General features: G+C 48.0%; 1 protein-coding gene across 1 annotated transcript; it reads left to right on the forward strand.

The window, feature by feature from the left end:
- The first annotated feature begins 570 nt into the window (after positions 1-570).
- ID1 (inhibitor of DNA binding 1, HLH protein) lies at positions 571-1,784 on the forward strand. Its single transcript, XM_011380136.2, has 2 exons — positions 571-1,108; positions 1,329-1,784. The coding sequence occupies exons 1-2, from the start codon at positions 686-688 to the stop codon at positions 1,368-1,370; spliced, it is 465 nt and encodes a 154-aa protein (XP_011378438.1). The 5' UTR covers positions 571-685; the 3' UTR covers positions 1,371-1,784.
- The last annotated feature ends 15,585 nt before the right edge of the window (positions 1,785-17,369 follow it).

Consider the following 17,369-nt stretch of genomic DNA (forward strand, 5'->3'; position numbering starts at 1 on the left):
ATCCCGAAGGGTCTGGTTAAGTCCCCCAGGTTCCAGGAAACTTAACCAGCAACATTCTCTGGGAACTGGCAGAGTACAGTCCTGGGAACAGAATGTAAAGGAGGGCCCGCTTTAAATTTCGGCCCAAATATTCTCGAGATCAGGGTCCCAAAGGTCATCTCTTAATAGGGTTCGAAAATCTAGGCACTAGTTCTGAGCTCTGTGGGCGACTCCACGGCCAGCAGCTTCTCCATCGATGCCTCAGTTTCTCATCTGTAAAACGGGACCGGAGAGGTGAGGAACTGAACCCAGAAAAAGTGATTCTTGAAGCCTTTTCATTATTGATAATATCGGTTCTGCCTCCTTCTGGAGGAGTCCAAGGTAGCCTTCGCCTCCACTAGCCACACTAACCCGAGGCTTCCCACCCTCTGTTCCAGAGACTCGGGTCCCCTTTCCTCTACGGCGTGTTAGTAGAGCAGGAGGCGTGGCCCAAAAGCTCTCGAGGGCTCGCCTCTAGATCGCCTATTGGCTGCTTTTGAACGTCTGAGCCCGCCCCTCGGGGGTGGGGCCGCAGAGTCTTATAAATAGAGGGCTGTGGGGCTTAGACCGCGCAGTTTCCAATCGTCTTTTTAACTCTTGTGTTTCTCTGCCCACGGCGAGTGCACACCTCCATTCACTTTGCCTCTTCTTACCCGACGCTAGAATCATGAAGGTTGCCAGTGGCAGCGCCGCAGCCGCCGCGGGCCCAAGCTGCGCACTGAAGGCCAGCAAGACAGCGGGAGGCGCGGGCGAGGTGGTGCGCTGCCTGTCCGAGCAGAGCGTGGCTATCTCGCGCTGCGCGGGTGGCCCTGGGCCGCGCCTGCCCGCCCTGCTGGACGAGCAGCAGGTCAACGTGCTGCTCTATGACATGAACGGCTGCTACTCACGCCTCAAGGAACTGGTGCCCACCTTGCCTCAGAACCGCAAGGTGAGCAGAGTGGAGATTCTCCAGCACGTTATCGACTACATCTGGGACCTGGAGTTGGAGCTGAACTCGGAATCTCAGGTCGGGACCCCCGGGAGCCGGGGGCTTCCCGCCCGGGCTCCACTCAGCACCCTCAACGGTGAGATCAGCGCCCTGGCAGCCGAGGTGAGGTTTGAATTGGACCACAATATGGTTTTCCTTCTACAGATGGGGAAACTGAGGCCCGGAGAGGGAGGTGGGACATGGCCCTACGTCCGCCCCATCCTTTCGGGCACCTGGAGATCAGGAAAAGCGCTCCCTCGTGTCTCCCGGGGAAGTGGGGTGGCTTGCAGCTTTGTTCCCTCCAACCTGTCCGTTTCATCTCTTCTCTCTCTTCCTTTCACAGGCGGCTTGCGTTCCAGCGGACGATCGCATCTTGTGTCGCTGAAGCGTGGTCCTCGAGGACCGGCGGACCCCAGCCCTACAGGGGGCGAGAGGAATAAGTGCTTTCTGGTCCTCTCAAACGCCTCGCCGCAACTGGGGAGGAACAAGACTGAGATCAGCGGCCGTGGGGCGCTTGCTAGATCCAGCCCAGGGCTGGGGGACTGATGAGGGCAGGCGGACCCTCCCTCTACGCTTTTAAGCCACCAGAGACTTGGGGGTGTCCCCCCCCCGCCCCGTGTGTTTCTATTTTTTGAAAAGCAGACATTTTAAAAAATGGTCACGTTTGGTGCTTCTCAGATTTCTGAGGAAATTGCTTTGTATTGTATATTACAATGATCACCGACTGAGAATATTGTTTTACAATAGTTCTTTGGGTTTTTTTCTGTTGTTGTTATTAAACAAATACTTTAGATGGTGGTAAAGTTGCAGTGTTCTTGGATTGAGGGGAGGGGCCTGGGCTGGGAGGGGGTTGACCCCTGACCCTTTTCGCAGATGGTGCTGGGGGGAGGGGGACTGGAAGGCCACATCTGGACTGTCACTTTTACAGACCTGAACTGTTTCCGGTGTCTTTAAAGGTCTATTCTTTTCCCCATCCCTGGCCATTTTCCTGCTCCCTAGTGTCATAAAATTCTCTAGGGTTTCTCAAAGTGGTCATTGGGCTAGCTGGGTCATCTGGGGAGGTTGTTAAATTGCAGACCAAGCTGCCAAGATCCCTTAGGGACTGGAGTATTCAATAAGCCATTTAAGTTGGAGAATCAGGTCACTGGACCACCTGCATCTTTGCCAAGATGGAAGGAGCGAGATCCAGAGGAAAGGGACATACGTGCACAGAGCTTCAGCTTGTCTGACGCAGGACCTGCATTGCCCCATTCCCCAGTAGGAGGTGCCTCCCCCAATGGGTAGCCTAACCCTGGGTCCCAGCAGGCTGCCTTGGGGCTTCCAGACTTGTCCAAGTGGGTGAGCAAGTTGGCAGGGCTATCCTGGGCACAGCTGCAGGGCCACCTGCTCTGGGTCCGGACTCGGCCCCCTCACCCTGGCCTGGCTATGCTAGCAGCTCACAGGAACCGCCTCTCTCCCCCAGGGCTCCTGTGTGGGTTCTGAGGAGTGAGCGAGTAAGTCTTCAGCTCCTGAGCAGGAAAAGGGTGTCATTGGCAATGGCTTATTTGCCTGGACACGTGTTTTGTTTGTACTCATGGGAGAGTGCATGTGAGTGTTGACCTGTGTGTGTGATATGAGTGAACTGGTAGTGTCCCCGCCTCCCCGGCCATGGGGCTGTATCCTCTGTTGGTGTACAGGCCTGGGAATATGCAGGGGGTGTAAGCAGAAGAGCAAATGTAAGCACATGTGTTTTGCAGATAAATGTGCATCCTCCAGCTGTTTGGGCTTGTGCCTTCTGCCTAAGTGCATTGTGGGCATCTGCATGGATCTGGCTTGATAGATGGGTTTGTGTCTGGGGGCTGCAGAACCACAGTGGTTTCCTAAGTGTAATTGTTCTGTAGATTGGCTGGCATTCCTGGGTCTCTCCTGGTTAGGGGTTAAGGTGGTGAGGGCAGCTGTATTCAGGCAAGCCCTTCCTCAAAAGTTCAAGTGCCAACTTTCCTGGCAGTTGTTAGGCCCTGGGGACACCAACCCTCAAGTATCCATACATGGTCAGCTCTCATGTATTTACACAGGGAGAAACCGAGTCCTCAAGAGCAGAGCCCTTGCCCCAGAGAGGATAAGGACTTAATATATTTTGTTAAATAAAATAGCACCTAGCACCATGATGCTCAACCCTTTACATAGAGGTTACACAGAGGATTTCATGGATCCCTGTGTGGGGACTAACAGCAGGATTCTTTTTTTTTTTTTTTTTTAAGGCAGGATTCTGATCCCAGATTTACAACAGAAATAGAAGCTCAGAGAAGTCGAACAACAAAATTTTTTAAATATTGTCTGTTGAGCACTAAAATTAAGGTAGATACCACCCCTTTTCTAATAACCATGTTGAACCTGAAAATAATATAATGTGTGTCAACTATAATTGAAAAGTAAATTAAAAAAAAAAGCCAGGTACCACCCCCTCCCCAAGCACATTATGAACTTTATGAAATAACACAATATTTGCAGATAATTTAGTCTTTTGCTGCTCTCCATCAACTCCCCACCCCGCTGCTGTTTTATAGCATTAACTTCACAGAATCGTAGAGAATAAATGAAATACAGCACTTAGCCTGTAGAGTTTGCTAGTTGTAAATTATTATTAATTGTCGCCTCCGCGTCCTTGGAGTGTCCTCAGAGGCACACGTGTGCACCCAATCCTTCCCGTGTGTGGGCCCCCGCTCGCAAGCCCACCCACGGGGGCGGGGGCGTGTCCCCCGCGTGCACTCCCACACGGTAGGGCCTTTTTCCAGGGGAGGACAGGGCTGTGGCGAGGCTGAGCCACCCTCCCCCCACCCAACCACCCAACCACCCAACCGTTCAGGCACACTCTGGCTTCCACGTTTCTCTCTTTTCCCCTTTGGCCCAGGCCCAGCCCATCTGGAGGCCGGCTCGGCGGCGGCCTGGGAGCGTTTCCATCAGCTGGGCCCGAGGAATGCGGAGCTATTTAACCTGAGCATCCCCAGGTGTACGGAGGCGCCTGGCTGTCTGGGGCCCGCCGCCTTTGGCACGGCCGCGCTAGACAAACAGCGCGCCGCCCCCGCCCTGCCCCTCCGCCCGCAGCTGCAGCCGGGCCTGGGAACGGGCGGGCGCCGGCGGCTTGCATAAGAGGCTCCCGGCCTCGCAGAGAGAGAGGAGGAGGGGGACAGAAGCCGCTGGTGTGTGAGTGTGTGAGTGCGTGAGTGCGTGTGTGTGTGTGTGTGTGTGTGTGTGCACGTGTAGCACGCAAAACTCTGCTCTTTTCTGCCCCTGCTTGGGAAATAATTAACTCCTTAACGCCTCCAGGATGGGGTGAGGCACGGAGCGATAGTGGCCTTCAGAGAAACACCAGAACAAAGTTTCTTGAACTTTGGACCCTGCCTCCTCAGGGCTGTGGCCCAAGACATGAAGTATTTTTTACTTTATTTAACAAACACTTATAGAGTGCTTATCATGTGCCAAGTACTACTAAGCTCTTTTAAAAAATTAATTTGTCTAACCCTCACAGCTATGTGGAAGCAGTGCTGGATGCTCATTTTAATAATCACAATAACAGCATCAACGACAGTAATAATAGGCTAACATTTTAGTAGGGAGGCTGGTAGACCACAGCCTCTGAACCAGCCCTGTTGTTCATCACTTCACCTGTCTGAGCCTCTGTTTTCTCATCTCGAAAATAGGCTCCAGAAACTTGGCCTCCAGGATCAGTTGAACCCATGCACATAGAAAGCTTAGCACTGGGACTGGCTGGTAGTGGGCATTTAGTATATGTTGGTGTTAAATGTTTTGAGCCCTTCCTAAAGGGGTTGTCTCATCAGCTCCGTCAGGTATGTGGGCCCATTGTTATTCTTACTTGTCAGATGAGAAAAGAGAGGCATCAGAGAGGTGAGGTGACCCACCTACCGCCACGCTGGGACATCGACTTAGAAGACTTTCTAGAAATCAGGCTGGTCCGAAACCAGAGTTATGAGGGGCTTCAAGTTCCCTCAGGATGTCCAATTTAGCCTTTTTCATCTTATTTCAAATTGAAATTGTACCTGGTCATAATTTATTTTTGTTTTAAACACATAAACCGGGAAAATGCAAGGCATATGATACATATCGCAGTTTTTGCAACCCATGTTTTGTTTTGGCATTTCTTAATTTAAAAAAATCTAACCAGAGCCTTGAAAGATGGAAACAGCCCAAGCTATCTATTTCTAGGAGGTCCTGGGTCAGGTCCTGCATGACCTGGTTCTGAGAGGAGAGGTCACACAGCTGGCACAGCTCTTGAACCAGGTAGAGACCAACCAAACTGTGGACATGTCTGCTTTTGTCCTGGAGGCAAGGTATCACCAGGGCCTGACCTCTGGATGCACACTCCCCTCTCCACAGGAGTTGAGGGTGCTTCACACACACCAGCCTCACACCTGCCAATTGAGTCACCCCAGACCTCAAAGTTGTCGTAATAGGGGAGTACTCTAAGAGCCCCTCACATTTTGCCTCCTGAGACTAAGGCTCAACAACAGAACCTTTCTTCATGCCAGCTACTTTTTTTGAGCTCCAGAAACGGCCAGCTAGAGAGGGCTCCCTGCTGCCCAGGGTCACACACAGCAAGGCTCTCCTGTGACAGGCGGGCCCGGTATCCTAGTCTGGCTGCCAGAGGGAAAGGAGGTGAGTCACGGCCAGGCCAGGGTCCCTGTGCTGCTTTCCGGGAAAGGGAAGGGAAGGAAAAAGAGGAACAGAAGGCTTGGAGGCCCACAAGGGGCGGGGCACCCTTATCTTCCAGGGACTGCTCTGACTGGAGCTTCCTGCCCCAACTCTTGCAAAATCTTTCCCCCAGCGCTGCCTCCAAGAGGGGTGCCCCTGCCAGTACAGGGTTGCATCAGGGCCTTGTGCAAGGGATGGCTGAGGGGAAGGGTGGTAGCTGGGGCCAAGAAGGAACAAGGGAAGGCAGACTTCGGTTCTAAGCCCTATGCCATTTTTGATTGGACACTTGCTGCACCTCCCTGGCCCTGGGCATCCTCAGCTTTTAAACGAAGATTATGGTCTTTTTTTGAGGTTTCAGTGATATCATTAGGATCCCATCCACTCCTCAAGCCCTAGGCCTAGCCATTGTCTTGTCTACCTGGAAAACTACCAGCCCCAACTGGTTCATTCAACCAATAGTTATAAAGCTTCCTCCATGCGCTAGGAACCAATGAGGCTGCGGGAGCTAACAGTTTAAATAAAAATCTTGCCCTCTTAGAACTTACATTCTAGCAGGAGACAGTAAATAAATACATATATGTAGAATCAGAGGCGAATTTCCCCTAAAATTACTGAAGCTTAAACTTCAAGTCTCCTCATCTGGAAAGAGCCCCACCAGTATGTTCATAGTTTTTTGGTGTGTGTTTTTGTAAAATCTGCAAAATGCTGTATCAAGATTGCAAAAACATAGGCTCCCAAAACCTATATTCTCCCCTTTAGATACAGAGGGGGTCACAGCAGGATCCAAGCCGGAAGGCTAGGCGGCGGAAGGCGCAGCAGAATCATGCCTATGGCTGCTGTTCGTGTTTTCAGCTTGAAACCCTGGATTTCCATGCGGGCTCGGGCCTTCCTCGGGTCACTGGCGCCCCCTCCCGGGAAGATCCGGAAGTGTGGTAGCGCAGGCGAGAAATGAGACCTGATTCCTGAGGGCGGCGAAAACTGGAGCCTTGGCGACTTCTAGTGGCCTTTCTGGGAACTGCATCTAGAGCTGTGTGCATATTGGAAGCGTATTTCTGTGTCTGGTATTTGAATGTGTCTGTGTACGTGTATGCAGCAGGAGACGAATTCAGAAATCTCCACCCTCTGCCTTGCTCTGATCAGGGCCTTAGCTACTCTTTCCCCTACTCTCGCATCCTCTTTCTTCTTCCTTGCCGCTCCCTCTGAGAACTCTACCCTCCCCCCATAAAAGGAGGTAATGGGCAAATTTTTGAAATTTTTTTGTAAATTAGGAAATGTATTATACATACAAAAGAGTATATATTACTAATGTATACAGTTTAAAGAGAATAATAAAACGAACACTTAAGCACCAGCCACCCTGCTTCAGAAATAGAATATTAGTTCTTTTGAAGCCCCTGTGTGCCCCTCTGGATAATGAAGGCTAAGCCTGTACAGCCTAGCTCTCCAATGATTACAACTAAACACTCTGCTCAAATACAAAAAGTAACTACTAAAGGAAGAACTTTGTAAATAACAGCAGGTTGGGATGAAAAGTCAAAACTTGAAGAACAATCACTATGGCAGTAGGGAGTTTCCTGGTAATTTTCTTCTTGTATCTTCTTCTTGCTTTGACCCAGGGTGCCTGAGTCAGGAAACTGCTCAGTTGACACAGCAGCAAAAACTTCAATAGAAAAGTCTAAACATTCTGGCCAGAAAACCAGGAAAAAGGAGTCCCATGAGCTCAAGAGTGTGAGGAGAATTCTTGTTATTGTTTTTATTTAACTTTTGTTGTCACCTGGCCCTGCCCAAGGGCAGCCCCATCTGCGCTGCGGTTCCCAATCCTGTTGAGAGAAAAGATCTAAGAGAAAACCTACTTTCTGGAGAAAAGAACATGGGAAAGGAGCCCCTGTAATGAGAACAGTGTAGGAATCCTTCAAACCTCCTTTTTTCTATCTTTTCTCTTGCTGCCTTGCCCTGAGCGCTGGCCCAGGGGCGAGGAACTGTGAGACAGTGCTAGCAGTTAAAACTCTGAGAGAATGTCACAATTAATAACACTTAGTCATAGACATCAGTCCCTTTGGTTTGTTTTGTATTATGTTGTATATCATTAAAGATCTAAATACAAAGGGGGAAAAAAACGCTGAGAGAATGTCATATTTCTGACTACAGGACCAGAAAAAGGACCAGAGAATGTAGAGAAAATCCTAGAGAGGAAAAGGTGGTTAAAGGGAACCCTCTGATTCTGTATATGAACCAACGCAAGTCCTGGGCTCGACCGCAAACTTTGTCTGGGTGGAACATACCCCGAGAAAGATGACAAAGGCTTTGAAAATTACTGAACCACCATATAAACCAGTGCCTAAGACTAACCTCGGCACCTAGCAGATCACAATAGCATAGCAAAAAAAAAAAAAAAAAAAAAAAAAAAAAAAAAAAAAAAAAAAAAAAACAGATATAAATTTCTACTCACAGAAGGTGACATAGAACATGCAATCTGAACTTAACCATGTTTGCCTGCTATTAAAAAAAAAATTTACAGAGGCTTTTAATAGTACCCAGAGTCTCACACGATAATACTTAAAATATCCAGGATATAATGCAAAATTACTCAATAAGGAACATCTGACCAAATCTAAAAGGAAAATCAATAGGTGCCAGCCATGAAAAGACACAGATGTTGGAATTGTGAGATAAAGACTTCAAAGCAGCTATTATATCCATCCTCCATGAAAGGAAGATAAATGCTTTAGAAATTAATGGAGAAACAGACATTCTCAGAAGAGAAACAGAAATTATAAAGAGAACCAAAAAATGGGGAGGTGTGGGTCAATATGCATGAAGTCTTAGTAATACAAGACAAGTAAGTTCAGGAGATCTACTAAACCACAGAGGGCCCAGAGTTAATATTGTATTGTGTACTTAAAAACTTGCTGAGAGGGTAGATCTTATGTTGAGTGCTCTTACCACAAAATGGAAATCAATATTGAAAGAGCAGGGCAAGAAGAAACTTTTGGAGGTGATGGATAAAGTTATGGCCTTGATTCTAGTGAGAATTTCCTTATTATATAGTTATCTCCAAACTCATCGAGTTGTATACATTAAATCTACTGCTTTCTGTATGTCAATTATACCTTAATAAAATGACTTTTTTTAAAAAAACCACTGAGTTATACCAAGAGGAAAAAAAAAAAAAGAGCTAAACGACCAAATAAACATTCTAGAAATACAGTATCTCAGAGCTTAAAAGTTCGCTGGGTAGTCTCAATCTCAGAGGAGAAGTGGCAAAGAAAAGACTCAGTGAATCTGAAGCTAGATCAATAGACGTTATCCAATCTAAAGAACAGAGATAAATATTTTTTAAGTTAAACAGAAACTTGGGGACATATGGGACAATAGCAAAAGATCTACTATTCATGTCATAGGAGCCCCTTATTGGTGCAGGAAAAAATATTTTTTAGCAGTGACTGAAATTTCCCCAAATTTGGTGAAAAACATAAATTTACAGATTCAAGAAGCTCAGTGAACTCCAAACAGGATAACCATTCTTAGACACCTCATAATCAAATAGCTAAAAACCAACAATAAGGCAAAGAATCTTGAAAGCAGAAAACAAAACACTTTAGATATAGGGTAACATTCATCTAAATGACTGCAGATTTCTCATCAGAAATAATGGAAGCCATAAGCAGTGGAACAACATTTTTAAAGTGATGAAAGAAAACTGTCAACCCAAAATTCTATAGCAAAAATATCCTTCAGGAGTTAAAGTAAAATAGAGACATTATCAATGGGCCTGCTCTAAAAAAATGTTAAAGGAAGCCCGTCAGGCTAATGGGATATGATCCCAGAGAGAAAACTGGAACTTTAGAAATAAAGAGTTACAAAAAGGTAAATATATGAGTAAATATAACAGATTATATTTCTTCTGTCAAGTTCTGTAAAATATATATGCCTTGAAAGCAAGAAGCATAACATTTTCTGGCATTTCAATGAATGTAGATATAATAACTATGACAACTATAACATAGAAGGGGAGAAGATAAAGGCATCTATATAGTTGTAAAGCTTCTATGTTTTACCTGAAGTGATAAATTATTAACACTAAATACACCATCAAAAGTTAAGTATGTATATTGTAATTCCTAGGGGAACTACAGACCCTAGAGAAAATTAATACAAAGATATATAGCCAAAAAAAAAAAACAAACAATAAATAAATGAAAATGGAATACTGAGAATAATCAAATCTAAAAGAAAGCAGGAAAGGAGGAATGGGGGAGGAGAAAGAGGATATAATTTAAAAAACAGTAAAATAGTAGTCATAAATTTGCTCTTATGGATAATGTATTAAATATTACATAAATGCACCAATTAAAAGATAGCAATTGTTGTATTGCAGTGAAAAAAATAAGACCCAATGATATTCTGCCTACATAAAGCTCACTTTAAATACAATTATATAGGTAGATTATAAGATAAAAAAAGATGTACTATGGAACCACTAATCAAAAAAAAAGAGTGACTATACTAATAACAGACAAAGTAGAATTTAGAACAAGTAAAATCACCAGGGATAAACAAGGACATTATATAATGATTAAAGGGTTATTCAATAAGAATATACCACATTCTGTGTGTATGTGCTTATCGACAAAACTTCTAAATATATAAAGCAAAAATTGATAGATCTGAAAGGAGAAATAAAGTCACAATTATACTTGTGGATGTCAACATTTCTTTTTCATAACTTAAAAAACAGAAATTCAGCAAGGATTTTAAAGACCTGAACAACATTATCCACCAACTTGACCTAATAGATATTTATAGAGAACCCTACCTAACAATAACACAGAACACATTCTGTTCAAGTACACATGGAACATCCACTAAAATAGACCATATTCTGAGCCTTTTATATTGAACAAATGTTTAAAAATTTAAATGATATAAAGTATGTTCTCTGATCATAGTGGAATTTAATTAGAAATCAAGAACTGTATGTCTGGTAAAACTCCAAAATATTTGGAAACAACACATTTCTAAATAACCCATGGGTCAGAGAAGTCTCAAGAGGAATTAGAAAACATTTTGAACTGAATTTAAATGAAAATACAACATAGAAAAATTTGCGAGATGCACTAAAACAGAGCTAATAGTGAATTTTATAGAATTAAATGCTTATGAGAAAAGGTATCAAATCAACAATACAAGCTTCCACCTTCAGAATCTAGAAAAACAAATTAAGCCTAAACCATGTAGAGAGAAATAAAGAGCTGAAATCAACGATATGGACACAGAAAAACGAAACCAAAAGCTTGTTCTTTGAAAAGATCAGTATGACTGGTCTCCTTATAAAAAGGGGAAATTTGGATACAGAGAGTCTCATAGAGAAAAGACAATGTTAACAGACATACGGAGAAGACAACCATCTATAAGTCAGAGGACAGAGGCCAGGAACAGATCCTTTCCTCATACCCTCAGAAAGAACCAAACCTGCAGACACCTTGATTTCGGACTTCTAGCTTTCAGAACTGTGAGAATACATTTCTGTTGTCTAAGCTGTGGCATTATGTTACAGCAGCCCTAGCAAACTAATATAACTAATAAATGAATTTAGCAAGGTCATAGAACATAAAGTCAATATATAAAAATCAATTGCATTTTTATATAATAAGCAACGAACAACTGAGGAAAAATTTAAAGTACCATTGATAATAGCACCGATGACAAATAGGAAGGGTATCAATCTAACAACCTTAGTTAGTTTGGCTATTGAAACAAAATACCATAGATCGAATGGCTTATAAACAACAAAAATTTATTTTTCACAGTTCTGGAGACTAGAAGTCCAAGATCAAGGTGCCGGTAGAATCCATATCTGGTGAGAGCTAGCTTCCTGCTTCACAGACAGCCATCGTCTCATTGTAACATCATTTGGCAGAAGGGTCGAAGGATCTCTCTGGGGTCTTTTTTATAAGGGACCTAATCTCATTTATGAGTCCTCCACCCTCATTACCTAAGTACCTCCCAAAGGCCTAACCTCCTAAAAACTGGGATAAGTTTCAGCATCTGAATTTTCAGGGATCACAGACATTTGGTTCATTGCACAGCCAAATCTCAGGTCACCCCAGTCTGGAAGTGGAAGGACCTGAATGAACAGACTTGGTATGTAGGTTTCCAAGAAGGCTGTGAGTTTCCATGCATGTAATTTTGGAAAAGGAAAAGTGCTGGGAAGAAAATACATCTAGAGTGATTAGGAGCGCACTTTCCATAGGGGCCAGGGAAAGTCTCTCTGAGATGATATTTGAGCTGAAATTTGAAGGGCGGTGGGGTTTGGCATGTCAATACCTAACACCCTCTTTCTTGTCCAAGTTCTGAAACAACTGAGTCAAACGAGGAGTCAGGTATTTTGAAATCAAAATAACATTTGATAGCTATTCTGGTTACTATTTGCTGCATAACAAATCACCTGAAATATTAGTGTATAAAACAGCTGTCTGATGCCGACGAATTCCTTGGGTCAAGAATTCAGAAAGGGCGCAGCAGAGATGACTTATCTTTACTCCGCAACGTCTGGGGCCTCGGCTGGGAAAACTTGGCAGCTGAGGGAGACTCTATGGCTAGTGGCTAGAATCTGGAGATGTACATGTCTAGAAGTTGAGGCTGGCTGTAGGCTGGCACCTCACCTGGGCTGGCAGCCAGAACACCTACATATGACCTCTCTGTATAGTCTGTCCACATGAGCTAGTTTGTTTTCCTCGCAGCATGGCAGCTGGGTTCTAAGAAAGAGCGTCCCAAGAGAGTACATAGTATTTTTATGATCTAGCTTTGGAAGTCACATAGCACCACTTTTACCATATTCTATGTTAATGTTGTCATAAAGGTAGACCCAGGTTTGAAAAATGGGAACACAGATCTCACTCCTCAGGCAGGAGTGTCAAGGTCACATTGTAAAAATAGCATGTGAATTGGAGACTTTGTTGAGGCCACGATTATGATAAACTTCCTGGGCCACATCAAGGGATCATAACTCCAGGCTCATGAGCCAGCTGGGAGAGAAGGGCCCTGGCCTGGGGGCTTGGCCAAGGTACCTCACATCCTGCCCTGTGCAGCCCGGGTTTGGCCTGAGATGCAGAAGTTCTTGGAAAACCTGGAGCAGAAACTGCAGACCATTTCAGACTAGTGAGGAGCCCCAGAGCTTGATCTGAATGGACCAGTACCTCCCCCCAGGGCTGATTTGACCTCCTGGGTCCCCAAGATCTCACCACCTCGGGCCTTTGCCAAGTTGGACTATTCTCTGGTAGTGATGCTGCTGGTCAGAGCAGAGCATTGGGCTGGACTTCACAGTGATCCCTACCCCCACCCATAGCCTCATCCATAGTTTGGCTGCTATGTCACTGTTGTGGGCGCCTCTCGGAGAATCCCTGCTCAGACCATCGCGTCACCTGCACAGCCCCTAAGCACAGCTTGGGTGTGACTGACAATATAGAGAAGGGAAAACTGAGGTCGTGGGGAAGTGCGGTGCGGGTGGGGTGGGGTAGGGATTGAAACCAGAAGAAGATGGAGCTGGGACTAGAATCTTAGACGTGGGCCTCACAGGGACCCAGCTTCAGCGTCCCTGATATTAGCTAGGAAGTTGTTTGCATGTCGTCTGCATGCATCTGCCTAGAGGAGGGGGTGGTGATGAGGACCCAAGCCCCTTTTCCCCACTCTTGGCGAGTTTGGATATCCGTCGGGCCGTTCCGCGCCCTTACCGCGGTCAGAGTGTGCGGGCCGCAACGGCCTGTCCCGCTTGGGGGACGCCTTCGCCTCCTCGGTCGCGGCAATAGCCTTCTGCGTGGAGACTCCCGCCTATACCCTTACAGACCGCGTGGTGAGGGCGGGACCTGAGCAGGCAGAGGACCGACGGGCGACGGACCGGGCGGGGCCTGCGTGACCGTCGGGGCCAGACTGGAGTCAGCATGGGCTGGAGAGGATTGACTGACAGGGCAGGACATCGGGGGCGGATCTGCGGCTACGGGGCTGGCATCACTGACACGGTGGGACGCCGCTGGGGCGTAATCTGGTGAGCTGGAGCCCGGCCTGGAAGACAGTGAGGGCGGGGCTAGGGAGGAGAGGCGGTCGTTGTACGGGGCGGGACCAGAGATGACCGAAAGAGCAAGGTTGGGGCCAGGGCGAGGGTTTAGAGTGGCTTGTGTAAGCAGTGCCCGAGTGACTGACAGGGCAAGGGGTGGGGCCGGGCTGAGCGATTGAGGAGGAACCTTTCAGGATAGAGTCGAAGCCAGCGGTAGGGTGGAGTCAGAGATAACTGACAGGACACAGGGCTGGAGAAGGCAGAGCGCTGGGCGACCAGGTGGAGCCCCGAAGGAACAGAACACGACTGTCCGAGGGATGGATGACAGCACCTCGAGGCCTAGGAAGGAGGAAGGAGATGCGGGACGTGGGTTACATAGTATGAGTGACAAGGCAAGTGCCAGGACCTAGAATAAGAGCCGCTTGTGGGTGGGGCGAGAGGATTGACATCTTGAGGGCGGGGATTAAGGGCCACGAGTGACAGCCAAAAGAGGTCGTCCTCAAACAGCGCCCCTGCAGTTCTGCAAGGATTTCCCCTTCCGGCCGAACATCCAGAATGTTGCTCATTTCGTGCCCCAGGTGAGGGAAGGATCGCTGATGCAGCCTCGGCGGCCACCAGCCGGACCCCTCCCTAAGCCCTGCCCTCTTCTCTGAAGGCGTCTGTCCTGGAGTGGGACCGGTGCACAGAGTTCAGACCTGCCGAAAGGAGATTTCCATCTTCCAGGCCATTGGTCTCGTTCCATCCCAGCGAAATCCAGCCCAGGGCGTTCGCCTGTCCATGATCGCGCTGCGGGGTCGTTCCCTGAGCCGGGAAACCCACCCTTAGCGGTCATCCCCGTAGCAGCTCTGGTTCGGCACTGGTTCTGAGCCGGTCCGCCTGTCTACAATTGCATAAGCACTTTCTGGACTGGCCATGGAGCTGGGGGTATTCGCACGACGTCCTCCGAGCCTGCGCTGCCGCCTGGGCACCCTCGTGCTTGCGCTGCCTGTCGCCCCGCAGGCCTCACTGTTCTGGAGTCACAGTGCCTCAACTGAGTCCGTGCGTCAGCCCGAATTCTTGCTGGTGAGCGGGATAGAACTTGCCCTCAATCTGGACCACGCCCTCTCTGTTCACTGGCTCCGCCCCCGCCCAACTGGCCCCATCGATTTAGTGCCTTGTTTCCCTTCGGTACCCTGGCCCGACCCTTACACTATAGTCCCCGCCCCAAGGATGTGACCCGCCCATTCCTACCTTCCCCCGCCCTCTCCCAGGCTCCCACTACCCTCCATCTATGGCCCCGCCCCTGCATTTATTGACCCCGCCCCTTCTGTCTCAGACCTCCTCCCCGAGTTCAACCGGTTGTCGGGTCTCCAGAGTGTCTGGGGGTAAAAGTCCGTGACGCTTTGTCCAGCACCTCTTTGTAGTTTCGCCTTCGAGTCCTGCATGAAGTCTAGGTCTTCCTTAGTATCCCCTCTGGGATGGGGGCCCCGAGGTGGGTCCTGCGTGAATCCTGAATGGGGGTTGGGGGCAGTCGTACCAGCAGGATGTTGAGGCCATGACTCATGTCCGGGCAGAATCTCGGGGGCTCTCTGGATCTGATCAAGTGAGTGAGAGCTGGGGGCCAGCAGGAAAGGGACAGATCTCTCTCACCCCCTATCCCTAACGTTTCCACAACCGCAGCCTGCATTCACATGTAGGGCCCATTGCAGTCAGTGGCCTGTAATACCCGATCCGGAGCCCCCTCCCCTCTATGGCCATCAAGTTTCCCAGGGAAGACTCCTTGCCTCAGAACCCCTGAGTGACCTGCCATATGAGAGACTCTGACTATTCCCACCTTTAGGACTTTCAGATACTGGTGGAGGCGGTGCTGCCCTATGTCAACCTTGAGCAGTGGGGGCCTGCCTCCACCCCATCCCCCTCAGCTTCCCCAACAGATGTTCCTTATCATAGCATCACCCGCATCTGGGACCTGGAGTTCCTACGGGGAGTGGGGGTGGGGGAAGGGGGCAGGGCGAAGTGGGAGGTGGTGGTGGTGGGAGAGGGCAGGGCAGAGCAAAGGGTCCTGATCCCCAAATGCCTTCCCTTGGGAGGCCCTCTGAGGGATGGAGAAACTGAGGCCTAGAAATGGCACTATTTGGCCATCAGCGAGGCAGCAGTAGAACCTACACATCAGCCACTCACTCCAGTGCAGCCAGCATCCACCTGCCCCAGAAAGGTATGACAAGACTCAAGACCTGCTCTCTCCAGATTGCCTGAAGGAGGGTCTTCACTTGTCCTCTGTCCATAGGGCAACTCTTCAGCACACTCTGGGCAGCATCCAAGAAGTAAGGTGGTCCTCTTGGAGCTCCCTCAAATCTGGAATTCCCTTGGTCACATGGAAGGGGGAGGAGCAGCTCCCAGGAGTAACCATGGCTATCCTGGGAGCTGGGAGTCTCTTGGAAATCCAGGAGACTCCTACACTACCTTCTCACCACTTTGTGTCTGTTGTTGCTGTGGTCCAGAATGGAGGTGGCATCCTGTCCCGACCTGCAGGACCTAGTTATTGCGTAGAACCCGAGGAGGACCGTACCTTGAAGAAAACATGGGCGGGAGAAAAGAATGGAGGCAAGACAGTGTTCTGATCAAGCCTCAAAATTTTATTTTCGAGCGGTTATATTTATACACTCAAGTGGAGAGGGCAGGGGCGGGACTGATCAGGGAAGAGAGTATTCGTTACAAGCTCATTGGCGTCCACCAGATGAGGTGACTTCTACCTGGCTGGTCAGAAACAGATGGGCTGTGCCAGCAGTTGCAGGCTCCCGCTCTGCAGGTGGCGGAATGGGGAACAAGGACACGGGAAATGACGGGTGCTTCACAGTGCCGTGGCTATCCAAAAGTTACAGCTAGCAGAGTTTGTTCTTGATAACAAGATGTGGTTATTATCTTCGGGTGCAGGCTTAAGGCTCCCGACAGCATCCACCTTGCCCACTCTAGAGTGTCTCTAGCTCTTTCCCCTGAGACCCTCCCCTTTGTACACACTGGCCAAAATGGCCTCTGTTATTTGAACACATCTGTGTTTTTCTGCCCCTGGGCCTTTGCACTGTGCTTGGAACTGGATTGTAAGCACTATAGGGCAGAGACTATGTTTGGTTTTGTTTGGCTCTATATCCCCAAGCATTTAACCTGGTAAACGATAGACAATGTCAGCTCTAATAGGTCTTAATAAATAATTCTCGAATAAATGTACCCAATGCTTTTCTATTGACTTGTTTAATTACAACAGCTATGTGAGGTAGGAACTATCATTAGCTCTCTTTTATAGAAAAAAAAACAGGAACTCAGAAAGGTTAGGCCATTTGTTGAAGTCCCCACGGCTACGATTAGAACCACAGAGGGAGGCATTTTTCACCTCTCTCTGGGGTATCGGGGTACCGGAGTGAGGTGCTTCCAGATTCTGGATGCTCGTGGGCCTCTTAGAGCAGGAGGCATTGGGCCTGGGCTGCAAAGTTAGCAAGACATGGGGCTGCAAAAGCCCTAAGAGCATTTCAGATGTAAGGAACAGCAATAAGCAAAGATGTGGACGCAGGAAGATCCAGCTCCTGGAACTACCCAACTGAGATGGCTGGACCAGCCCAGGACACACAGTTGTGTCCCAGGATACAGTTTGCTGTGGGTCGTCAGAGG

This window comes from Pteropus vampyrus, unplaced genomic scaffold (assembly GCF_000151845.1).
Source record: "Pteropus vampyrus isolate Shadow unplaced genomic scaffold, Pvam_2.0 Scaffold388, whole genome shotgun sequence".
In the NCBI taxonomy this organism is placed as follows: Eukaryota; Metazoa; Chordata; class Mammalia; order Chiroptera; family Pteropodidae; genus Pteropus; species Pteropus vampyrus.